Source organism: Pelobates fuscus, chromosome 5, assembly GCF_036172605.1.
Source record: "Pelobates fuscus isolate aPelFus1 chromosome 5, aPelFus1.pri, whole genome shotgun sequence".
In the NCBI taxonomy this organism is placed as follows: domain Eukaryota; kingdom Metazoa; phylum Chordata; class Amphibia; order Anura; family Pelobatidae; genus Pelobates; species Pelobates fuscus.
In genome coordinates, this window is record NC_086321.1 from 265,886,918 (window position 1) to 265,914,246 (window position 27,329).

The window sequence follows — 27,329 nt, forward strand, 5'->3', positions numbered from 1 at the left end:
TGCGCCGGAACGAATCGAAGTGAGACGGCCGCTCACACGGTTCTGTCCCTGCAGCAGCAAAACGCAACCCGAGCCTCCCCCCCCCTCTGGACCGGCGGGGGTTATCCCGGTCCCCGCTGATCAGCTCCACGCAACCCACCTACCTAAAGCGACGACCTCCACTGGGACGCAAACCACAAGGTTCCTCTCAAGATGGCGGACGGGTCTCCCAACTTTGAGCACCAGAGGCAACATGAAGCGCCTGCTGGAAGCACAGCACTCGATCACACGAGGCTGTGACTAGATGCAATCTTCGCCCATTTCTGGGCACAACTGGAGGCCCGAAGCAAAGCAGCAACCCAGCAGAGTGAAGGGAGGAAGAAAGAGCGGAGAGGAGGTCCGTGCACCACCCTCAGGCACAAACACCCAACAAGCGGCAACACACCCAGTATTGAGCCCACCTGGGCCGATAGCCGCCGGGGTTAATCCCCCTATGCATCACCCACGGAGGCAGAAGATTCGCCGCAAGCAGCGACCAACCAGGCGACACTGCTGTATCACGCCAGAGACGGACCTGGCCTCAATTCCCCCCAGCCCGGGGCTGGAGGGTTGCCACACTTAACCCCCTCCAGGAACTATCCTCCATATGTACCAGCAAGCCTCACTTTTACCCTACACCTGCCTCAAGCTACTCACCAGCTAGTCCCAGCAGCCTCCCTTTGCAGGGCATCGAATGAGGGTGACTATTGTGAACTCTTGCCAGCCACCCAGGGGGACATATCCTTAGTGCACAACACCAAATACTCCACCTAAATGCTTTTTACATGTGCTTGGCTGTTTTACACCCTTTTTTTGCTTTACTATATAAAGCATGTTTTGCTCCCTTGATAATACTCACTACTGGTGGTTGCACTATATTTGTCCTATCCAGTGCGGTCAGCTAGCCTAACAAAGCCATCTCATTTTGTATCTCTTGTAATAGTATTGAAGCAACTGATAATTCAGCATGTATTACCGAAGCGACTGATAACTCAACATGTATTACCGAAGCGACTGATAATTTAGCATGTATTACCTAAGCGACTGATAATTCAGCATGTATTACCGTAACGACTGATAATTTAGCATATATTACCGAAGCGACTGATAATTCAGCATGTATTACCGGAGCGACTGATGATTTAGCATGTATTACCGGAGCGACTGATAATTAAGCATGTTTTACCGAAGCGACTGATAATTCAGCATGTATTACCGAAGCGACTGATAACTCAACATGTATTACCGAAGCGACTGATAATTTAGCATGTATTACCAAGGCGACTGATAATTTAGCATGTATTACCGAAGCGACTGATAATTCAGCATGTATTACCGTAACGACTGATAATTTAGCATATATTACCAAAGCGACTGATAATTCAGCATGTATTACCGGAGCGACTGATGATTTAGCATGTATTACCGGAGCGACTGATAATTAAGCATGTTTTACCAAAGCGACTGATAATTCAGCATGTATTACCGGAGCGAATGATAATTTAGCATGTATTACCGGAGCGACCGATAATTAAGCATGTTTTACCGTAAACACACATAGATCTATATGTACCTAACATTAGAAGTGACAGACAAGACACCTCAAGCTAGCCACTACTACTACTTTAGCTACTTTAGCTTAAACCACACTGTTCATAGCTTGTTTACGTTATTGTTACCTTTTTAATTTAAAAATGTATGCATAACCAACATGCCACACTTCTGTTCTAATATGACAATGAAAACCAAACCTGTTGACGCTATTGTGGCGATACAGGCACTATTGTAACTACCTGCATGCCAAAAATAAAGAATTAAAAAAAAAAAAAAAAGAGTATGGCCTTGTGGCCCTTTTGCACACACTATGAGAAAAGTGCAGGGAATTAAAGCTCCCTTTCAGTTATTATTTTGTATGCACATAGCATAAGTTCAACTCTGTAATATTTTGTTGATTAGAGGTAAATGTTTTTGCTCTTATATATAAGAAAGAAAAAAGTCCAATCCAATAATGCAACAAAACTGTGATTTCATGCCATATTTGCAGCATATAATTGCCCATATACTCAATTTTTCTTTATCTACAAATGTGGGGGTTTGTTCAAGAAGGTTGATAAAAAGCACTACCCAATTTTCTGAAAAATAAAACATGCGGATGCAATCATATATAAGTTGTTGATTTCACACAAAATGACCTCATTCAGTTTTCAGAGTTAGGTTTATCTCTTGTAATAGAGTTCAGTGCTAAGAGAGACAAATGTTCCATTACCAACCACTCAAAGTGTTAATAAACAGAATGTTCTGTCTCTAGCTACAGATCAGGAAAAGCTCTTACTGAAATAGTATACTTTATGCTATCACTGAAATAACCTCCTGTGCATAAGGTTTATTTGAAGAGTTAAACCTTCTCTCCTTTAAACACGTTTTACGTTGAGATATTGTGTGTTGTCCTGGTCACGACCTTCAATCACAAGTGAGATTACAAATGGCTTTGAGCATGCAAGTTTCTAAAGTTTATATATTGACATCAATCTTCTTTCTAGTTTTACCGTGATATGAAATTACTTTGAATGATTCATAGTTCCCTACCTAATACTTTGATGTAAATTGAAATTCTCAAACTTTTATAGATACTAAGGCAAGTGCCTTCGGGAACAGTATAATGGATACAATCGCAAAGCACAACTACAAATGTGTTATGTGCTAAACCATATGTTTGACCTGATCATTATAATGTGCCTACCATTGTCACATAGTGTTGTAGTGTCTGGCTGGTTTATGATATAAAAGGTATAACAAATTGCAAGTTTGTTTGTTTAAAATGAACGACACTTTAGATGACAAGAACAAAAATAGCCTGAAAATGAAATCAATAATAAAACCCAATATATAACCACTAGAGAATAATAGCTACAATCAGAAAATCTAACACTTTAAAAGAGATGAGGAAACATGTCTTAGATCAAATAATATCTTCTAGCTGTGTTTATCTTCTGAAAGGCAAGTTGTCATGAAAAAAAAGCTTTCTTGTATTGTATCTTTAAATCACACATGAGGATCCTGGGGACAACAGGATACATATCACAGTTAAGGCCTTTCCATTGTCTCAGTCTGTATTAAAGTACCTTTTCATTTAAAATAACTATTTGGTTCCAGTCACAAATAAACATCAAAGATCAACTGCCATTCAAAGGAAAACTGTCATATTTTTTTTAAGTATTATAAATGAAAGATTTTATGTATTATAGCCTCTATTGCAATTCACAAATGTAAGTATATATCCCCTTTTATTGTGTCTCTTGGCTTTACTTACTCTATGAGGGAAGCCATCTATATTGGTTGAAAGCATAGCTTATCTAAGTAAAGACTATGTAATTAAGTGTTAGCACACATTATGCACAAGTGCTTGAAAATCACTGTTTCAGACATCCAGTTGAAGTAGACTTAACCACTTAAGGACCACATGACGGTCTATGCTGTCATGCAGTGTGGGGCTTTAACACCCAGAGATGGCATAGAGCCATAGACCATCATGCAGGTAGCAGGGGTTAAATCTCTGCTGGTGTGCTTGAGATCCATAGCAGAATACAAATATATTTAGTTTGCAGTAGTGGGACATGCGTTTTCTTTGAAGTCCCCCAAAATAAAACACGTGTGGTAAAAAAAAAAGAACAAGTTAACTAATTTGATCTAGGTTTGTGACAAAATGATGAAATGAAAAGTGTCAAAATGCTCTTAGTTCCATAACCTGGAGGACGTACTTTCTACAAATATGCACTTTTGAGTAGTGGTTAGAGACTTATATTTAAAACCATAATTCACTTCTTGCATTATTTGTTTTTTAACTTCCAGAGATATTGGTCATTTAGCAACCAGGACTAATTAGTGAATCTATTTTGAGTTAGTTTTCTTTAGTAGCACTTAGTGTGTAAGAATTATTAAATGGAAAAACTAAAAAAAAAAAGTTGTTTTCCATTTTTTCATACTTTATTTTATTTTGCGTTATGTATACATGTAGTGTATCAAAATAAAGCCACATTTCTCATTTAATACAATTCTAGATAGTATGTGTGGGTGCACTTATACAGAAAGCGGGAAATTGTGTCCTTGGTTACAAAAGCATCTAAAAAAAAACCTTGGTTCTCAAGAGGTTAATAACCACAACTATCCATTTTGTGGCCACTTCTCAGGGCTTAATACATGGCATGTGGAACCCATATGTCAAGTCCACAAAACATTCTGGTTTTAACTACTTTTTCTTTACCTGACCATAAAGTAGTAGAATAATATGTTAATATTTATATAAAAATATGATTATTATGACAGATATTGCTTATTTCATCCTTAATATCTTAATGTTTGCATACTTCTGTGAAATTAATTGTAGTCCTATTTAGTATCTCAGTAATTAAACTATTTAACCATAACATATCAATTTTTATTTTATAGCTGCATCATCCTTCCCAGGGATTTCGGTTTGGTACAGTTCGAGAGAGCAGCGCAGAAGGTTATGTGAAAAAAAGCTTTCCAGAGATGCATGAATACATGAGACGATACAATGCACCCTCAACTTCAGAAGGAGTAGCATTTTTAAAGTAATTTGACATCTCAGTTTTTTTTTATGTTTTTTTTTTCATTTCCACTGTGTGTGCACATCCAAACACAAAATGAAATATGGGACCCCAAAGCCTAGGAGTGAGAAATATTGTTATTGAGTGGTTCTGGAGAAGGAAGGTCAGATTGTTTATAAATGTCACCAGTGCCCAAGAATATATACGTTTCCTCATGCACCATTATGCATCTCTTGTATATAGTGTTAGGTTTCCATTAATGTAAGGCAACCCTACGATGTATTCCTGGGAGGCAGTTGCTGTGTGCAGCTACCATAATTTAATCAGCTTGTGAGCGATATAAATTACAAAGGCCATAGCTGCATACAGCTTATTTTGTCTAGATGTGTAACTTTCAATAATTTTGAGACAACTGGGGCATGTTTGCACAGGCTTTGTGTAGTAGGGCACTGCTTTGCACAGGCAATAATACGTGGATGATATTACCAAACCTGTAGTACAGGATTTGAAACCATTATTTCAACAGGCAGATTATGTACTATATACACTGACAAAAAACACAATTATAATTCCCACCACCAATTGTATACAATATTTAACTGGTATGATAATACAATACAGCTTCCCAAAAGGAGACTTCCCAGTAGGTCTCCCCACAATGGGTGCCACCCCAAAAATTTAGGGGCCAATTTCTCTCTGAGTACTTCTTTGGGCTTGCTGCAATATCTGTTAGGTATAATAAAAACAAGGGACTTCAGCAGTGATACAATGTAGAAAAGTGGCTTTATTTTAAAATACATAAAAAGCAAAATTAGGTCCTACACATCTCTTCCCAGAAGGGACTTCCTCAGGGACCAAATAGCAAAAGCATGTAAAATTACAATAGCCATATCCCTCCTTTTTACCCAATTGATCCTCCTGGGGCTGTGCTCTTCTCCTGTCACTTTATTCTGACTGGATAATTCCCCTCTCAGATATCATCTCAGCTGTTACTTGAACTCTTCAAGACAGCTGAGAGGGGGATTATCCAGTCAGGATCAATACAATAATGTTCAGTAATGTCTCAGGTATACAGCAGTTACCCATATTACAGGTTTCATGGGGTTTTAGAAAGTTACATGGTCAAATATAGAGCTTTCAACTTTTCAGTGTTTTCTACAAATTGAAATTTACCAAATTGGTTTTCTTGGCCTATGCTGCCTTGGAAATCCAATGGCAGACCAAAAATTAAAATCACCCCCATCATGGCATACCATTTGCAAAAGTAGACAACCCAGGTTATTCAAAAAGGTGTATATTCAGGCTTTTTTAGTATCCACTTAGTCACAAACCCTGGCCAAAGTTAATTTTCATATTTGTTTTTTACATTTTTCACACAAAAACTGCCCTTTTACTAATTATATTTTTGTTGTGTAATATGTTTTACTGCTCTAAAATACTCATAGTTGTGTCTCACAAGTATAACAGTACCTAAATGTAAAGGTTTTATGGGGCTTAGAAAGATACAGGGTCAAATATAGTGCTTGCAAATTAAAGTCTCTGTACTTTCTGCCTGGATTGTCAGGCAGGTTCCTCAATATATCATTTTAAAAATCACTTAATTTCTTATAATAAATTAATAAAATAAATATATCATAATAATAATAATAATACTAATAATAATAATAATAATAATTATTATTATTATTATTATTATTATTATTATTATTATTATTATTATTATTGGCATTTATATAGCGCAAACAGATTCCGTAGCACTTTACAATATTATGAGAGGGGATTTAACTATAAATAGGACAATTACAAATAAACTTACAGGAAGAATAGGTTGAAGAGGACCCTGCTCAATCAGGCTTACATTCTATAGGAGGTGGGGTGTAAAATACATTAGGACAGGAATTTTCAGTCATATAAGGTGGGCTGCCCTTTAGGAGAGAGCAAGAGACAGGTATGTGAGGTAAAGGTTAGTCTGGGAGGCCATAAGCTTTCCTAAAGAGATGGGTTTTAAGGCACTTCTTAAAAGATGCAAGACTAGGGGAGAGTCTGATGACGGTAGGCAGACTATTCCATAGGAAGGGAGCCACCCGCGAGAAGTACTGCAAGCGTGAGTTGGCCGTACGGGTGCGAACAACGGACAAGAGGTGGTCACGGGCAGAGCGGAGAGACCGAGAAGGGACATACCTATGGATCTGTGAGGAGATATAAGATGGGCTAGAGTTGTTCAGTGCATTATAGGTGTGAATTATTACCTTGAATTGACTCCTATAGCATACAGGAAGCCAATGTAAGGACTGGCAGAGGGGTGAGGTGTGAGAGAAACGACTAGAGAGGAAAATCAGTCTGGCAGCAGCATTCATTACGGACTGTAGCTGTGCAGTACGGCTTTTGGGAAGACCAATCAGGAGAGGGTTACAATAATCCATGCGGGAAATTACTAGAGCATGGACAAGCTCCTTGGTAGTATCTGGTGCAAGAAAGGGGCGGATGCGGGCTATGTTTTTAAGATGGAATCTACAGGATTTGGCAACATGCTGGATGTGAGGCTCAAAGGTGAGGCCAGAATCAAGTATGACGCCAAGACAGCGCGCTTGCAAGGATGGACTGATGTGGGTACCACAAACTTGAAGGGAGAGCGAAAGAGGAGGATCAGTATTAGGAGAAGGAAAGACAAGGAGCTCAGTTTTAGAGAGATTGAGTTTCAGAAAACAGGAGGACATCCAGTCAGAGATGGAAGAAAGGCAAGCAGTGACACGTTGCAGGACGGCAGGGGAGAGGTCCGGGGAGGAGAGATATAACTGGGTGTCATCAGCGTACAGGTGGTAGTGGAATCCAAAAGAGGTAATAAGTTTGCCAAGAGAGGCAGTATAAAGATAAAATAGAAGGGGACCAAGGACAGAGCCTTAGGGGACTCCAACCGAGACAGGACGAGGGGAGGAGGTATCATTAGAAAAAGAGAAATCTTCTTTTGTATATACATATATACAAAAGAAGAAAGTCTCTTGCACTCACGCTTAAATGTCCCTTAAATGCCAGGTGCTAAATAGCCAGGGTTATGGTATCCACATATCTAAAGAGGTAGCAGCACTAACGGAGTTTAAAAAATCCAATCTTTATTTTAAATTGTTAAAATCACAATCAACATTTCAGTCCTATGTCCAGGACTTTCATCAGGATCAATGCATAGATACATCTTAAAAAAACACCATTTATATAGGCAGATATAATGGCTACATTGACTTACCCCCAGGTGAATTGAGTCCCAGACCAGCGTCCCAGAGAGGCCAGTGTGCCTGTGCAACCGTGCTCTGCCCCCAAGTGCCGTCATAGCGTGGTGACGTCATGTGTGTTTCCATAGCGACGCTGACATATGTAAAGTGTTACAGTGAAGTTAAAATACTATGGTGCAAATAATAAGACAAGTGGCACTTTATTTGCACTATGGTATTTTAACTTCACTGTAGCACTTTACATATTTTACCAGCACCTTGCACTACAATTGGCACTTTGTTTTATATGTGCCCCCCCCCCCTTACAGCGAATATATTGCTGTTGTGAATATGGCAACACTTTTCATGACATACACATAGAAATGCATGTCCTCTTTACAGTATTTCTATTTGGAATACAGTATTTTCTATAACACTTAAGTGTTCATCCTCTCTTCACACATCCCTACTCTATCTTAGATCGAGTTGCACGTTACTTATAAACCGGCACTTAACGGACCACTATAGTGCCAGGAAAAAAAACTCGTTTTCCTGGCTCTATAGGGTCTTTGGGTCGTCCCACCCTCTGGATCCCCCTCCCGCTGGGCTGAAGGAGGAGGAAGATGTTAAATTCTTACCTTTCTCCAGCGCCAGGCTCCCTCGGCGCTGGGGACTCTCCTCCCTCTTCCGATGTCATCCGCTGAATGCATGCGCGTTCAGTCAGTCCATAGGAAAGCATTTTTTTTCAAAAATTCATCCTGTAGTCTGTAACTGTCCTATAGGGAGGCGGGAGTGAGGAGGATGGGAGAGGAAAAAAGAAAAACAAAAACCAATGGAGAAATAAAAAAAATAAGCTTAAAGTAGTGAAAGCTTCACCTGTGGCAACTATGTTATCTAAATGGTCACTAAGCAATAACCAGGAAGACAAGAGAATTTGCAGTGGAAGAGTGGGGTCCATACTTAAAATATCCACTCAGTGCCAAAACAATCTATTTGTAAAAAGAAAGAAAAGAAAAAAGGCAAAAGTGGGAGATCTTTCCCTTGAAAAGAAATTAACCTCAAGAAGGTATATCTCTTGCACCCTAAATGGAACTGACTTAGTATTAGGGTTATTTTATTTTCCCGGGGATTGTAACGGCTGCAGTTCATACTTCCGATCAGCGTATCACAACTACAGGCCTGGAGAATTAACTCAGACACACCTCCACTGTAAGGTCCAAATGAATTCTGAGTTTATTGGTATAACACATCACATTATATAGGTATCTTATCATGTCACATTACATCACATTTAGATAATTGTCAAAGATTACTCATTATCACAAGATATTATATTTAAACATTATTAATAAGATTAACTTTATTTTATAATCAGGCATTACAAAATGTCAAGGGAGTTGTGGTTTGGTAAGTTCCTTGTTTTTAAAGTATTAACATTCTAAAGGAAACATCTGTGAGGGTCAAATTTAGGCAAAACGGTTACATGCACAAGCAGTTGAATAATAAGATCCAATTTAATACTATTATTATATGTGAATTATGTGATTATTTTAAACAGTTATGAGCTGCAAAAAATAAAATGGAGGGTGAACTCAAAATAGTGAATTGGTTATATGATATCATCCTATGAGTTAGGGAAAACAAAACAATATAAAAATAAATATCAGGTAACAGTTGCTGAGGTCATTAATGTATTGCCATAAAATTGTTTAATGTAGCTTGGTTGCTACATCTAAATGCTGCTTCAAAGTGTGTGATTGGAGATATTCTGGAGAGTTTTACAGAAACTCTCATCTATAGGAAAAGATTACTGATTGCACAAGGTTTGATTTCCTGTTGGTAATTGGTAAGATTCATCTATAGGAAAAGGTTACTGATTGCACAAGGTTTGATTTCCTATTGGTAATTGGTAAGGCATTTGATTAGCTAGGTATTTGCTATTGATTGTTGGTTAATTAGCTATTGTTTGCAAATAAGCATAGGCCTACCCAGGTATGACGCACTGAACCTCGTCGCGGGTGCTTGGAGGGGCCTGCTGGCCAGCCTCTTGCCAAAAGACTATGGGCCAAGTCAACAGCTGTAAAGACTCATATTTTATTCCCCCTGGTTCGGCACTTTCCATGGAACTGAAGGCTAGCTCCCTGGTGGCCGTTTTCATGGACCAAAACCGCAAATAGACTTCAGGGGGACTGAGCATCGAATGCCCTGGAACTATTTTCGGCATGAAGACTTCACGGTTCCCGGTCGATCCCCCAGCGGCACTTAGCCACGATTCTATGGAACTATTTTCGGCATGAGGACTTTGCGGTTCCCGGTCGATCGCCAGCGGCACTTACCGCGATTCTATGGAACAGTTTTGGCCATGGGAAAAGCTATGACTTTCAGGAAATTCCTGAATCCCTAAACTGATTTGGGTGATTTTGGGATATGTTAGTCACCCAGATTAGGGCTATCAGGCGATGTAACATTTGTGGGGATTTAATGTGTTTTAAGGTAATTATTTTTTATTTTTTTTTAAATGTGTGTTTTTTGTGTTTGGAGAAAATTTAGTTTAGTATAATGCTTGACTCAATTATCTCCTAAGTAAAAGGAAAGGCTTATTGTATTGTATATGGGAGTGCCATGCATTGTAACCCTGTTGCTATTGGTTTATAATTTTGTATTGCAGTCCCCAACAAGGTCCATGTGGTTGTGCCCGTTGCATGGGGATTGGTATATAAGGCCAAGTGTGGCTCCCATTAGAGGGAGATTCGTTTACCCCTTCATGAAGTCTTGGCTCATGTTTGGGAACTATTGTTTACAGAGACAGGAGATGTATTTGTAATATTGTTAAGTGAGCAAAGCAGGAAGGGGAAATGGATGTACTTGTCCATCTAGGGACAAATGAATTGGCTTGCAATGAGGCTTCAGAGGTAAAGGAAGTTGTTTGTGTTTTTGCTTTGATATACGGCAGGTTGCTTCCACACTGTCATTCTCTGAAGTTCTGCCTGTGCATAACACTCCGAAAGACAGTCGGATGCATATTAGGGACTTTAACCTATGGCTAGGTGAATGGTGTCGGGAGCAAGGATTTGGCTTCATTTCTTATGGTAGCTCTGTTTGGAATGGAAATAAACTGTTCTAAAAAGATGGTTTGCATCTTTCTCAAAATGGAACAAATGTTCTCAGTGAGCATTTTTAGATGTTCGCCGTTTAGGGAATAAGATCCATAGACTTGTATATAATATAAGAATATAAGAGTCACACCACATAAAAACAAAAGTTTTAGACTTTAGGAAAACAGACTTTTCTAAAATTAGAATATGTGTATGTGACGATATACAAAGAAACCAAGCTAAAAGATGGCGCAGTAATTTCTAAGTGACTAAAAGATATTAAAACAAATAATAGCAGCACCTTATAAGTGTAAAAGCTCAAAAAACACTAGAATACAAATAGTTAAAACATAAAGTGCGCTGTGTCTTTAAATAGCTATGCCTTCACAAAAGCGTGATGACGCGTTTCGCCGTAAAGGCTTCCTCAGATCACGTGATCTCGCCACTGATCTGAACCTCGCCACTGGTTCTTGGAGGAGCCTGCTGGCCAGCCTCTTACCCTGTGACTATAGCCCCTGCAATAGACCTGGCTTAAAAAGTCTCTGTTCCTGCAATTGGGACTATATGGTTAGTTTACCGAACAACCACACAAACCAGAGACCATATCGCCTTGTTCAGTTCTATTCAACTTAGAAGGGCACTGTTCGGTGAGATCATTCATCTGGATGAGGGGAACAAGCTCCAGGGTAGACATGTGCAATTAGTTTCGGTCCGAATATGAATTCAGACAAATTTCGGGAAATTGCCGAATTGCCGAGGTCCCGAAGTTCCGAAATTACCAAATTTCCAAAGTGTTGAAGATCCGAAGCACAGTATTGCCTAAGTACTGATACACTTACCCAGTGAAAGAAGAAGAATGTTACATTGTATACAATTTTAAATAAAAAGTATACAAACATAGCCATGATTCAGCTGTAAGTATTTTCAACACTTACAACAATCAAGTAACATACATTCATATAAAATGTAAGTTACTTAGCCAGTCAATGTAATGACAGGAATGAATAAGTAGATAACTCCCTAATTCCCACGGTATTAGGGAGCTATCTACTAAAAGACTGAAAGACCTAAATTGGTCTTTCAGCCAAATGTACTAATACTAAGTAAAGATTACTTAGTATTAGTAAATTATGCCCCTACTCGCTATACCGCCTGTGGCTGCTCACTGTTAAAAAAATAATAATAATGGGGGGACCTATTGTCCTCCCCCGGGCCCCCCACCCCTGAGCGGCGGGTGGGGACCCTAAGTCAGAATAAGGGGGGAGACCTATTGTCCTCAACCCTAGCCCCCACGCCTGAGCGGTGGGTGGGGGCCCTAAATACTAATAAGGGGGGGACCTAATGTCCTCCCCCCTGGCCCCCACCCCTGAGCGGTGGGTGGGGGCCCTGGGATAAGGGGGAGACCTAATGTCCTCCCCCCTGGCACCCACCCCTGAGTGGCGGGTGGGGGCCCTAAATACTAATAAGGGGGGGGGGACCTAATGTCCTCCCCCTGGTCCCTACCCCTGAGCGGCGGGTGGGGGCCCTAAATACTAATAAGGGGGGGACCTAAGGTCCTCCCTCCTGGCCCCCACCCCTGAGCGGCGGGTGGGGTCCATAAATAAAAATGTTACCCCCCCAGGTGACTAGGGGTCCCCAAACACCTAGTCACCCCCTCCCCCCCAAAAAATATTAACCCCCTACCTACCCCCCTCACCCTAAAAATAATGAGGGGGGGACCTTTAACTAAGTACCTGTAAAAAAAATAAAACTTACCATTCAATGTTTTCTTTCTTCTAAAATATCCTTTTTACAGCCCCAAGAAAGGCCAAATAAAAATCCATAATAACCGACGCAATAAAAAAAAAAAAACAAGCCCCCCAAAAAAATCCATCTTCACCAGGCGAGGGCTCCACGCAAACTGAGCTCTGCAGGGTGGGGGGAGGCTTATAAAGCCTTGCCCCGCCCTGCAATTAGGCTCAGAGCACTCTGATTGGTGTGTTTAAGCCATCCAATCACAGTGGTCTGACAGGTAAATGAAGAGACTGACAGGTAAGTGTTACAAACTGCTATTTGTAACTGGCCCTTTAAAGGATAAATTGCCCTGCTTCCCTGGATTTTTGAGAAGCCTGGTTACCAGCCTCCTTCCTCATGACTATGGCCCCATGTTTAAAAGTATTCCTTTCACCTGCAGAAAAGGCTTGTTCGTGCCTTTCTGCCTGGCGGTCGGTAGATTCAATCTACTACCGACCTAACGCACGAATGACTTGACCCTCTTACTTGCAGCCTTGACTCATGTTTGTAGGGGCTAGCTATATTCACTACAGGGATTTCTATGCTCTTCATACTCCCTTAGCTACTGAGCTCTTGTAAGAGCTCTTGTTACTGATCCTGCTTCACTCTACAGAAGGAAGAGGTTCTCCTCCTGGAACCTGGAGCCTGGTCGTAGGTCCAGGGGGCGCAGAGCAGACGGCGAGATACCAGCCCAGCAGCGGTGGTTCGTGGAGTCTGCAGTACTTATGGTGGCTACGCAGTAGTTATGGTGTCTACGATGCTGATGGTCCTTTGGTGAGCGCTAGGAGCATTCTTTTCTATGGTCCAACTTCCAGCCAGCCTGGAGGCAACCGTAACAGTAAGTCTTTACATTTACCTGTCACAGCACTCTGATTGGTTGATTTGAAATCCACCAATCAGAGTGCTCTGTGTCATTTTACACAGCATGAGAAAGCTCTTTGGAATTTTGGGTGGGGGCCAGGGGGGAGGACATTAGGTTCCCCCCTTATTAGTATTTAGGGTCCCCACCCGCCGCTCAGGGGTGGGGGCCAGGGGGGAGGACATTAGGTCCCCCACCCCTTATTCCAATTTAGGGCCCCCACCCACCACTCAGGGGTGGGGGCAAGGGGGGAGGGCATTAGGTCCCCCCCTTATTAGTATTTAGGGCCCCCACCCACCGCTCAGGGGTGGGGGGCCAGGGGGTGAGGACATTAGGTCCCCCCTATTAGTATTTAGGGCCCCCACCCACCGCTCAGGGGTGGGAGCCGGGTGGGAGGACAATAGGTCCCCCCATCATTTTACTTTAGGGCCCCCACCGCTCAGGGGTGGGGGCCAGGGGGGCAATAGGTGGGGGCTTGGGAGGGGGAACCCTATTTTAATTTTTTTATTTTTTTTAACAGTGAGCAGCCACAGGCTGCTCACTGTTTACTAGACATGCCCCTACTCGTGGTATAGCGAGTAGGGGCAAAATTTACTAATACTAAGTAATTTTTTCTTAGTATTAGTAAATTTGGCTGAAAGACCAATTTAGGTCTTTCAGCCTTTTGGTAGAAAACTCCCTAATACAGTGGGAATTAGGGAGTTATCTACTAAGCAACTGCAAGAGAAGTGCCGAAGTGTTGAAGTGCCGAAGTGGCGAAGTTCCGAAGTTGCCGAATTTCCGAAGTGTTGAAGTGCCTAAGAGGTGAAGTTCCGAAGTGCCGAAGTTCCAAAGTGTCGAAGTGCCGAAGTTCTGAAGTGCCGAAGTTACCGAAGTTATGAAGTGTTGAAGTGCCGAATTGCCGAAGTCCCGAATTGCGAAAGTCCCGAATTTTGGAATGCGAACCGAACCGAAAATTTTCCCCATGCACATGCCTACTCCAGGGTAAGACTATTGACTCTGTTCGGTAATTTGTTTGTTTTCAAACTACCGAACTAGACCGACCACAAGCCCTGATTCTCTGGAACTGTTTTGGGCATGAGACCATGCCTGTGGTCGGTCAAATATGTGACTTCCATAAAATTCCTCAACCCCCTGAACTGATCTGGGTGATATTTGGATATGTTGATCACCCAGATAAGGGCTATTTAGAGGATGTATACTTTGTGGGGATATTATGTGTTTTGGGGTACTTTTGGGACTTTATAGAAATGTGTGTTTTTTATGCCTGGGGATAATGGGGTTAATACAGTATCTGATCCAATTATCTCCCAGGCAGAGGGGAGGGATTTTGTGCTGTGTGTGGGAGTGTCGTGCCTTGTAACCTTATTTTTATTGGTCTGTGAAGTTGCAAATCAGTCACCCACAAGGTGCCTGTGGGCATACCCCTTGCATGGGGATTGTCATATAATGCCAAGTGTGGCTCCCATTAAACTGAGATTTGTTTACCCCTTCATGATCATGGTTGGGGGATTGGAGAACTACATTCACTCTGGGGTTTGCTATATCACAATACTCACCTGAGTATAATCACTAGCTCTTGTAAGAGCTGTTCCTGCTACGCAGTCTGGACTAGGAGAGGTCTACCCACTGGAAACTGGATCCTGGTCTTGGGTCTGATCCAGGGTGGGTGGAGGACAATGAGACACCAACCAAGCTGCGGCGGTTCGTGGGGTCTACGGTGGTTTTGGTGTTTCAGTACAGTGCTTATGGTGCTTGCAAGTACAAGGAAGCAGCGATTGATAGAGGTACCCAGTCGGGGTGCCAGGCAGTCCGTCACAGTGTAAAGGAGTCATTATCAGACTGGAGCAATTTAAATGGAGTCCAAGAGAAATGGGATTATTTCAATGTTGCATTGCTGAAGGCAGCTTGTCAGTAAAAGCAAATAAATCAAAAAAGTAAAATAAGGATTAGGTAGATTAAAAGCAAAAGATGGAAGGTATGTAGAAGAGGATAAAGGTCTAGCTGACTGCCTCAATGAATATTTTTGTTCAGTATTTAAAAATGAAAATGAAGGAAAGGGACCTCAGTTAGATAAAAGGACAAATTAGTCATTTGTTACATGTGAGTTTACAGAGGAAAAGGTTCTATTTCAACTGTCAAAAGCTAATACAAATAACCAATGGGACCTGATTGAATACACCCAAAGTTATTAAAAGAGCTTAGTGGTGTACTAGCAAAACCATTAACTGATTTATTTAACTGATTTAGTGAACCAACCATTGTTAACAGGAGTAGTCCCAGAATATTGGAAGTTAACGAATGTTGTGCCTATTCACAAGAAAGGTAGTAGGGAGGAATCGGGCAACTATAGGCCAGTAAGCATTACTTCAGTAGTGGGGAAAGTAATGGAAACCATATTAAAGGATATGATTGTTGAACATCTAAAATCACACGGATTTCAAGATCAGAGACAACATGGGTTTATTTCAGGGAGATCATGTCAATCTAACCTTATTGATTTGTTTTATTGGGTAACTAAAATAATAGATATTGCTTACCTAGATTTCAATAAGGCTTCTGACACTGTTGCACATAGAATGCTTATCAATAAACTGCAATCTTTAAGTTTGGATTAAGTTTGGATTAAGTTTGCCTTACCTATTGTAGAAAAGGTAAGGCAGTGGCTGAGGGACAGCCAACAAAGGGTTGTAGTCAGTGGAGTAGCATGGCTTGTCACCAGTGGGGTACCTCAGGGATCTGTACTTGGAACCATTCTCTTTAATATTTTTATTAGTTACATTGCAGAACGCCTTGATGGTAAGGTATGTCTTTTTGCTGATAATACTAAGATACGTAACAGGGTTACAGTACAAAGGACAAGTAGTGTTATGACTATGATGTTAAACTTGAATAAATTATATTTTCTATACTACACAGGAAAGTGTTCTTACTGTAAGAACAATAAATATGTGGACTTTTCTGAATGTGGTTTTATCAGATTCTATACTGACTTTGAAATAATGTCTGGACGCTATTTTGGAAAACAAGAATATAATAGTCAATATGTAGGGTAACAACTTATTGATGCAGAATATATATAATTACCATTTTGGAGTCGAGAAATAATGTTTTCACATTTTGTGGCAAAATTGAAAATTCCATTCAAATTAGGTTTACACCTTCTTTTGGATCAACAGCAGTTATATAGATGTGTGAGGCTGAAATGTAAGTCTTTGTCAGCCTATATTACTCTATAACTATGAATCAATGCAAGGTATTACCAAACATATATATTGTCAAAAAGGAAGAGGAAACAAATTACCCACAAACACATCTTGCAGATGTAAGTATTAGATTTAGAATATCAACCACATTAATAATAACACCACGATTTCCACATTATGGTAAAAGGCCAGACACACAGGAGTACAGATTATTTAGGAAGAATACATTTAATATTTGTACTGTCACATTCAGGGCCAAAGGGGAAAGCAGAGCATCATGCTTTTCTCTGCTGCATCATTGATAGGTCTAATTTTACTGGTAGCACTTCACTGGTGGCACTTGCTTAGTGATACTTTGTGTCAGGTTTCACTAGGCATATAATTTACACTAAGAACACCCTAAAGTGTAGATATCCAGGAGCTAAGAAATAGATAGATCTAATACCGATATGGAGGAAATTAAATAAATATAACCTCAATTATACAGTCTTAAAAACAGAATTATAAAATACAATTCAGACAAGTTTAAAAGTGGTATTATATAAAAAAAAACTGTGTGTATCACAGTGGGATTACAGTTAATTTATTGAATAATAAATGTCCCAAATAATAGTCCTTATTATGTTGTAGATAGTAACTGTTCCATAATCTGTAACAAATCCTTATGTCACTTTTGTATCACAAGTAGCTATGACTAGGCCTGTAATAACAATGCTGGGTAAACCAAGCACCTATGAATTTGATCTACTTACAATGTTAAGAAAGTCCAAAAATAGAGCAAATGGCAATTTAGTATCAATAAACTAAATGCCTAAACAAACAATAACCTTGTAACAAATGTTCACTGGAAAACCAAGTTGATAAATAAAAACATGTAGAATTTATTATGCAATAAAAAGATAAAAATATTCCAAAATATAAAAATGACGGTGAAATACTGAGGTAGGAATACAGTCTATTAAGTCTCAAATATGAAAAAGTATGAAACCTGTGATCCAGACCCGGATGGATTTGGATTGAAAAAGATAAAGAAAATCCTTCTCTTCTCCCTCCTTGCAGCCGGTGAGGACGGCGTTTGGGTCCCTGAATCCTCCGCCTCCGACCTCACATCGAGAGGTGGAGATGGAACTCGCGAGGGAGATATCGATGAAGCTAGATACCGGGTCCGCTTCATCGATATCTCCCTCTACAGGTCTCTACAATCTTCCCTGTGGATTACAACATCCCGGACCCGGTATCCAGCCTCATCGATATCTCCCTCGCGAGTTCCAGCTCCACCTCTCGATGTGAGGTCGGAGGCGGAGGATTCAGGGACCCACACGCCATCCTCGCCGACTGCAAGGAGGGAGAAGAGAAGGATTTTCTTTATCTTTTTCAATCCAAATCCATCTGGGTCTGGATCACAGGTTTCATACTTTTTCATATTTGAGACTCAATAGACTGTACTCTTACCTCAGTATTTATCACCGTCATTTTTAAATTTTGGAATCTTTTAATCTTTTTATTGCATAATAAATTCTACATGTTTTTATTTATCAACTTGGTTTTCCAGTGGACAATTGTTAAAATGTTATTGTTTGTTTAGGCCATGGGTCGTCAACCTGGTCCCTACCGCCCACTAGTGGGCGTTTTAGGATTCCAGGTGGGCGGTAGGGATTTCCAGGTTTTGACGCCCGGCGGGTTCCAGCCGGCGGTACCCGTGCGACTGGGTACCGCCGTGACCATTTGCGGCCCCGGCCCGCGTGGCAAACCGCCGGGGCCGCATATGGAGGTGTCCATCGGGTGGCCCATGCTGTCAGGGCCACACGATGGATGTGGATTGTGAGGGGGCCCGGTCAGCGCTGGGCGCTTTAACAGCGCGACCGGGCCCCCTGTGATGACATCACAGGGCTGGGAGGAAGTGATTCCCCGGTCACTCCTCCCAGCTAAAACTGAGAGCCGCGCGGGAGGAACACCAGGGAGTCAGAGTGGGAACTCTGACTCCCATCCACCTGAGCCACCACTGGACCCCAGGGAAAGTCACCCTACTGCACCTTAAAGGTAGGAAACAGGAGGGTGACTTAAATATAATGTGTGTGTGTGTCTTTGTAGGTATGTCTTGTGTGTGTGTGTCTTTGTATGTCGTGTGTGTGTGTCTGTCTGTATGTGTCTTTGTATGTATGTCTTGTGTGTGTATGTGTCTGTCTGTATATATGTGTGTCTGTCTGTATGTGTCTTTGTATGTATGTCTTGTGTGTGTGTATGTGTCTGTCTGTATATATGTGTGTCTGTATGTATGTGTGTCTTGTCTTTGTATGTGTCATTGTATGTGTGTCTGTGTGTGTCTGCATGTCTGTGTGTGTCTGTTTGTATGTGTGCCTGTCTGTTTGTATGTATGTGTCTTGTGTGTGTGTATGTGTGCCTGTCTGTGTGCTTGTCTTTGTGTGTGTATGTATGTGTGTATGTGTGCCTGTCTGTGTGTCTGTATGCGTGTGTCTTGTATGTCTGTGTGTGTGTATATGTCTGTTTCTGTTTTAAATTAAGAAATTCCAATGAATTTCCATTTGAAATAATCACAAACGCATGCCTCGTCTAGAAGTTTTCACACCCTAAAAATGTGAATTATTCCAGCCATATTGTCAACGCCATTCTGATATAAACCTCTTGGATATGTCTGCTTTGCTAGAAATTACATCTTAGAACATTTATTTGTCATAGATAACCTCTGTGCCTCCATCTGCAGTAAAAGCCCGTCTGCACTTTGGGACAGACAATAACCAGAAGCCTTAAAAGCCATACAAAAACACAGTCATTGAAAATAAAAATGACCAGAGGAGTGCCATCTTTCGATGACGCAATACACAGCCTATCAAAAGTGAAATAATAAAAATAAGTCACCCTCCTGCACCTTAAATGTAGGAAACAGGAGGGTGACTTAAATATAATGTGTGTGTCTGCATGTGTGGGTGTCTATGTATGTCTTGTATGTGTGCATGTCTGTGTGTGCATGTATGTGTCTTGTGTGTGTCTGTATGTGTGTGTGTGTATGTGTCTTGTATGTGTGTCTTGTGTGTGTATGTGTATGTGTATGTGTGTGTCTGTATGTGTCTTTGTATGTGTGTCTGTATGTGTGTCATGTGTGTATGTATGTGTTGTGTGTGTCTGTATGTGTGTGTGTGTGTGTGTATGTGTGTCTGTATGTGTCTGTGTGTGTGTATGTATGTGTGTCTTGTGTGTGTGTGGGTGTCTGTATGTGTGCCTGTATGTGTGTCTGTATGTGTGCCTGTCTGTTATAGTGGGCTACCTAGCTCAGCCTTCCTACTGGGCATTGCTACAAGGAAGGTTAAAAAAATAGAAAAAAGGGAAAAAAAGGTGGGGAGGAGAATTGAGGAGGGAGAGGAGATGAGCTGACGCACAAATGAGAAATCATATGCGCAAACAGAGAAGTCGTCTGAATATCACTGAAAGAGACCTTCGTTTGTTCCTTACGAAAATCGAACCAGATATCAAATATTTAGTCTCGCAGCATCAACCTCAAGGATCTCATTAATCACTAGTAAAGGTAATTTCAATTTACTTTATTGTTTTCTCATTAAACTTTATAAAGTTAAAACCTTATAAACCTGCATTAAGTAGAAATAAAAAGATAAATGTACGTACATTTTTTTTTTTTTTTAAACACCCTCCTTTCTAAAAAAATATTCTGCATTTGCGCGAAAACTGGTGGGCGGTAAAGAAATTATTTCAACCAAAAAGATGCATTAGTGGGCGGTAGGTAAAAAAAGGTTGACTACCACTGGTTTAGGCATTTAGTTTATTGATACTAAATTGCCATTTGCTCTATTTTTGGACTTTGGACTTTCTTAACATTTTAAGTAGATCAAATTCATAGGTGCTTGGTTTACCCGGCATTGTTATTACTGGCCGAGTCATAGCTACTTGTGATACAAAAGTGACATAAGGATTTGTTACAGATTATAGAACAGTTACTATCTACAACATAATAAGGACTATTATTTGGGAAATGTATTATTCAATGCTTAACTGTAATCCCACTGTGATACACACAGTTTTTTTTTATATAATACCACTTTTAAACTAGTCTGAATTGTATTTTATAATTCTGTTTTTAAGACTGTATAATTGAGGTTATATTTATTTCATTTCCTCCATATCAGTATTAGATCTATCAATTTCTTAGCTCCTGGCATATCAAGCATTTTGATCGCATGCAATTTGGTCGCATGCATTTTGGTCGTGACAAATTGGTCGCATTACACTGTTTGTGCATTTTGATCGCATGCAATTTGGTCGCATGCATTTTGGTCGTGCATATCAAGCATTTTGATCGCATGCAATTTGGTCGTGCATGCAATTTGGTCGCGCATGCAATTTGGTCGCATGCATTTTGGTCGTGACAAATTGGTCACATTACACTGTTTGTGCATTTTGGTCGCATGCATTTGGCCGCGCATGCAAATTGGTCGCATTACACTGTTTGTGCATTTTGGTCGCATGCATTTTGGTCGCATGCATTTTGGTCGTGACAAATTGGTCGCATTACACTGTTTGTGCATTTTGATCGCATGCAATTTGGTCGCATGCATTTTGGTCGCATGCAATTTGGTCGCCATTCATTAGGGTTAGAGGGTTAGGGTTAGGGTTAGAGGGTTAGGGTTAGGGTTAGGGTTAGGGATAGGGTTAGGGGTAGTGGGTTCCGGGTTCCGGGTTACAATTGTGCGCTCATTCTGTGTAACTTTGGTAGACCGAAATCAGTGACAAAAAAACGGAATCTCACCCAAATATTTAATAACTATATTGAACTAGTATACTGTATTCGCTAAGTAGAATTCAAATAACTGCCATACTGAAATAACAAAACATTCAAAAGGAGGTGGACTGTAACAGTATAACAACAAAATCTGTTTTAAAAAGGCAACTGAACTGAAGCTTATCTGGTGCACAGAATTGAAATAACTGGATTTCACAGCAACAAAAACAGCAAGATAAAAGGAAGTGTACACTAACTGCAATATCATAACAACTAAATGTGATGCAAAATTAATAGGTAATGCGTATGAAAATCAACTTATACAGCTCATACTTTCAACTGTAAGTTATAGGCAATGGCCCGAAGATAGTCCAATAAAGGAACACTGTCATAAGTCGAGGAAACCATTTTTAGACGCTCAGTGGTGTCACGGTATTGTTTTTTTTGAGGAATGGCACCATGCCCAGCTAAAAACTGCTCCCTTCTGGCCTCCTGCAACGCCTGTTCTTTCTGTAGGCCTAAAATGAAGCCCCACAGATCTGGCTTCTTGTGCTCCAGGAGCCAGGCGAAGCCATTGTGCCATCCTTCCACCAAGTTATTTGTTCTTGGCAGATCGAGGGATAGGTTCGTCGTCATATTCCAAAACTGGATGGGGAACATAGGTGCGCATCTTTTCCCTGATCTTTGGGGTCTCCCAACATAGGTGTCCTCGAAATAATCCATTATTACAGTAAGGTCCTCTAAATTAGTTACAAAATAATCAGATTCTACAAGACATTCAAAATGTTCGATCAACTTGTCTGGGGGCACAAAGGCCAACGCAGCTAGCTTTCTAATGTTCAGGGAAAAAGTAGGGTCGTTAAGATACCGCTCCTGCTTCCCTGAGGCCTGCACATGGCGCCAGATGCTCTGTTGGAAGTGAAAGAAGCAGCCCTTTGATTCTGCTGCAGGCCACACTGCTCCAATGGCCTCAATCGCTGCCTTTTCAAAATCTACAATGATATAACTTGGTCCACAACCACTAATTAAAAGTTTAACCTGATTGAAGACCTCAATATAACGTTCCTTGTTTCTTCTTGTCATTATAATATACACAAGGGGCTGCGCAAATGCACCCCTCAGCCCATGGATACTGTACAGTTGTTGGAAAGGATGTGGGCAGCTCTTAAATGTCCCATCCATTAACCAGGTGGTGCATTCCCTGAGCACGATTAGGTTCTGGTTTGTTGAAAACATGATGATTCTCTCGTTCTCGTCCAATTTATCAAAATAAATAAATCTTTCCCCCCGGCTCGTATGCTGAAGTTTGTCTGGAATGGCAACACCTATATTGATTTCTCCATACTTATGTACATTCCCTTCTGGCCCACGAACGCGACGAACATATCTTTTCAGAGACATTTGGTCCGGAAGGTTGCCTAGTACGCCTTCGGGTGCCTCCGAAACGCATGCTGCCACAATACTTTTTGCACTGTCCCGGGAACTGCAAGCACTTTCTTTTATATTTTGTACAATTTTCCGTTCTTGCAGTTTTCCCGGTGCTGGAAGGTGGGTGTGCTTGACATAATGGGTAACCCTGTCATTTACCGTGTGTGCCCTTGCTGGACATCTGAGCTTCTTCCAGCTCGTGCACTTCCACAAGATTTTTCCATTGGTTAACTCCCTTTCTCTATAGTGCTCGTATGTTTCCAGCAAAAGTAACTGGTGCCCTCGCGAACTCTGACAGTACGACACCACTGGGAAATCATCCATGTTGTCACAACTACGTTCCTGTGGGAAGACCATAAACCTCATTTAGCCTTCATCTTCTAACACACCATAGCTCTTATTTCCCCATAATAATATTTTTTTAAAACCAGGAATGGAAAAAAAAAAAAAAAAAAAAAAAACATCATAAAATGGTTCCCTTTAACAATAGCTTTAAAAAAAAAAAACATTTTTTTGGGGCCTTAAATGTCCCCCCTGGTGAAATATTCGACACCTACCTCCTCTGACACCTTTTTCTCAAATTTTACTGCAATACAGACTTTCTAGGCACAAATAGCAGTGGAAAGCTGACAGGAGCTCTTCCCTGTGTGCCTCTCACACTGGGCAGCGCCTCCCTCACAGCTTCAAAACGCCAGTTTTTCAAACTTGCACTAGTCACCTGAAAATTTTTTAAAAACTTCAGGAATCACTCAAAACTACTTCCCTAACTACCGTATATACTCGAGTATAAGCCGACCCGAATATAAGCCGAGGCCCCTAATTTTATCCCAAAAAACTGGGAAAACTTATTGACTCGAGTATAAGACTAGGGTGGGAAATGCAGCAGCTACTGGTAAATTTCTAAATAAAATTAGATCCTAAAAAAAATATATTAATTGAATATTTATTTACAGTGTGTGTATAATGAATGCAGTGTGTGCGTATGTGTGTGTGTGTATGAGTGCAGCGTGTGTGTATGAGTGCCCCCTCTCCCCCCCATATGTCCTGACTTCCCCTCCTCCTCCCTCAGTGGTCCTTACCTCCCCACCCCCGTGTTCCTTCACCCCCCCCCAGTGGTCCTGACTCACCCCTCCCCTAGTGGTCCTTACCCTCCCCTCCCCTAGTGGTCCATATACCCCTCCCTCCCATAGTGGTCCTTATAACCCCCCCCCCCTCCCATAGTGGTCCTTATACCCCTTTTTTTTTGTTATTATTAATTTTTTTTTATTATTATTTTTTTATTATTATTTCTTAGTTTATTTATATATTTTTTTTTCGTCCCCCCTCCCTGCTTGATATATGGCAGGGAGGGGGGCTCTCCTTCCCTGGTGGTCCAGTGGCAGTTCAGTGGGGGGGAGAGGGGGGCTGGCAGAGCTGTAACTTACCTGTTCTGCAGCTCCTGTCAGCTCTCTCCTCCTCTGCGCCGTCCGTTCTGCTCTTCTGTCAGCTTACACTGTAAGTCTCGCGAGAGCCGCGGCTCTCGCGAGATTTACACTGGGAGCTGACCGAGGTGCTGACCGGACGGCGCAGAGGAGGAGAGAGCTGACAGGAGCTGCAGAACAGGTAAGTTACAGCTCTGCCAGCCCCCCTCTCCCCCCCACTGAACTGCCACTGGACCACCAGGGAAGGAGAGCCCCCCTCCCTGCCATATATCAAGCAGGGAGGGGGGACGAAAAAAAATATTTTTTATGGTAAAAATGGCGACAAAAATGCATGCAATCACAATGCCATGCGACCAAAATGCATGGCGACCAGATTGACTCGACCAAAATGCATGCGACCAAAATGCATGCGACCAAAATGCCCTAATTCGCTCCTGGATATCTACACCTTAGGGTGTTCTTAGTTCTTTTTAACTTTTATAGGACTTGGTGAAATCCTACCTCTCCAGTTAGAGCGTATCCACTAAGCTGTTTTTATTCCCTCTCACAGTCTGTTGCTTTCTCTTGGCAGCTTCAGAATCTTTTGTATATAATTTACACTATCTAGATTGTTCTCATAGGTTCTCACCAATCTAGCTCTCATGTTAAAATGTGTAATAGCTTGTCATATTTGTTGTTAATACCCCCCCCCCCCCCCCCCCCTTTAACATTTTAGAGCATTGAAGAATAGGTTAGTGCTATATAAATGCCATTAATGATGATAATAGTGAGCACCAAATGACGTTACAGTTTCTATGGCTTGGTGTAGAGTGCAAAAAAGAGGGGGGGAAATACAATGCGAACCCTGAAGGCAGCAAGTCTGTATATGGATACCCTAACAATCCAAAATGAGAGGACAAGAAAAATGAAAAAAAGGGGACAGGCTGTGCCAAATATAATTGTTGACTAAACAAATGTATGAACACAATATATCAATGTAAAATAGCTTAAATAAGAATATAATATAAAAGTTATATTATAAAGCGAACGTCTTTATGGTACAGATATAAAACCTACTGTAAATAGTATTCTTGAGGGTCAATCTGTTCTCTTTGCTGAATAAATAATCAGATCTTTTAGTTTCTAAAAGTTTTCCCATATGAAACAGAAAAACAAAAAGACACTAATAGTTTAACCCAATATAATCAATGTTATTTACTTCACCTGTCTGTAATGACTGATTATTACATTACTGATATATATATATATATATACAGATCAGTCATTACAGACAGGTGAAGTAAATAACATTGATTATATTGTTACAATGGCACCAGTCAGTTCTTGAATGTGTTGGAAGCAGAAAAAAATGGGAAAATATCAGAGTGACTTCAGGATTTTGAAAAACATTTTTTTGCATAATTAATGCCTATTGCCTACTCAGTTTTTCTTTTCACCATGTTAATTCATTCCATTCCATATGTATATATATCAGTATATGAGCCACTCACCGTATCATTGATATATATATATATATATATATATATATATATATATATATCAATGATAAGGTGAGTGGCTCATATACTGATCAATAGCCACTTACTGTATCATTGTAAAAAAAAAAAAAAATATATATATATATATATATATATATATATATATATATATATATATATATATATATATATATATTACAATGGTACAGTGAGTGGCTCATTTTCAATTATAATACAAATATAACACTGTGGCTCATTGCTGACTTGACAGCTCATTACCCTATAAATACAATAGCATACATTATCTAATTGTTGAATGTTACTCTATAATTTAACAGTGTTTATCTTTCTTTGTTCATTATATATTATTTTATTTATTTTCATACAGAAATGATCCAGAAACACTAGATGCATTCATCATGGATAAAGCACTCTTGGACTATGAGGTGTCCATAGATGCAGACTGCAAGTTACTGACAGTTGGCAAACCATTTGCAATCGAAGGTTGGTTTAGATGTTGCTTTTATTTATATTTTATGCTTGAGAACATTTTGGAATAATCTACAGTATGACACTTATCCCAGTATTCTGCAGCATAAACTGTGCAGTGGACTTAATCCCAGATGATATTCAAGTCTTCAAACTAGGGTGTACTTAGGTGACTGAATATTAATCAGTAGGAAAATCCTGGTGAGACAATCTACCCAAAGGTGCCAGACTTAAATTTGTGTATCACCCCTATTTTCTTGAAATACAAAATTGACATTCATAAAAATGACACAGAATATGAAGTATGTTTCATTGGTGCATTGCAAATAAAAGGAGAATTAACCTCTGTGTATGTGCACATAGTGAGGGTAACTCTCTCACACACCTCATACCCTTTGACACACACTTTACCTTCTGTGAAGATATTGAAGTGCGTGTCTGGGTTTAAATTAAGGTCTGTGAATTTGGTTGCTTACCTTGGCAGTGTGTGTGAATGTGGGTGTGCATTTAGGAAACTGACAGTGTATGGAATTGGAGGATATATTTGTGTAGTGTTGCAGTAGGTAGTACATATAGTTTAAGTGTGGTAAATGAAAAATATTGTGGTATTTTTGCATTGTGTATGTGTTCTTACTCCTCCTTGTCTCCCTGCTCACTTTATTGTATGTCACCGTCCACTAGACTTTAGTTAAGTGTCTGGGGAGACAGGGGCTGCATGAGGCACCACCACACTATTCAACAAATGGTGAAATTTCTATCATCTATTCTATTATCTATTATCTATATACAGTTGCAAAAAGTATGTGAACCCTTTGCAATGATATGGATTTCTGCACAAATTGGTCATAAAATGTGATCTAATCATCATCTAAGTCAGCATTGAGATGCTGTGGCATGACCTCAAGAAAGCGATTCACACCAGACATCCCAAGAATATTGCTGAACTGAAACAGTTCTGTAAAAAGGAATGGTCATGAATTACTCCTGACCATTGTGCACGTCTGACCTGCAACTACAGGAAATGTTTGGTTGAAGTTA

General features: G+C 40.5%; 1 protein-coding gene across 1 annotated transcript in view; it reads left to right on the forward strand.

Moving 5' to 3' along the window:
- The window catches only part of GRIN3A (glutamate ionotropic receptor NMDA type subunit 3A), a 380,703-nt gene that overhangs the window by 235,452 nt on the left and 117,922 nt on the right, over positions 1-27,329 (forward strand). The window contains exons 4-5 of the mRNA XM_063455270.1: positions 4,465-4,610; positions 26,191-26,306. Coding sequence (XP_063311340.1) covers positions 4,465-4,610; positions 26,191-26,306 — 262 coding nt within the window. The remainder of the gene's footprint in view (positions 1-4,464; positions 4,611-26,190; positions 26,307-27,329) is intronic.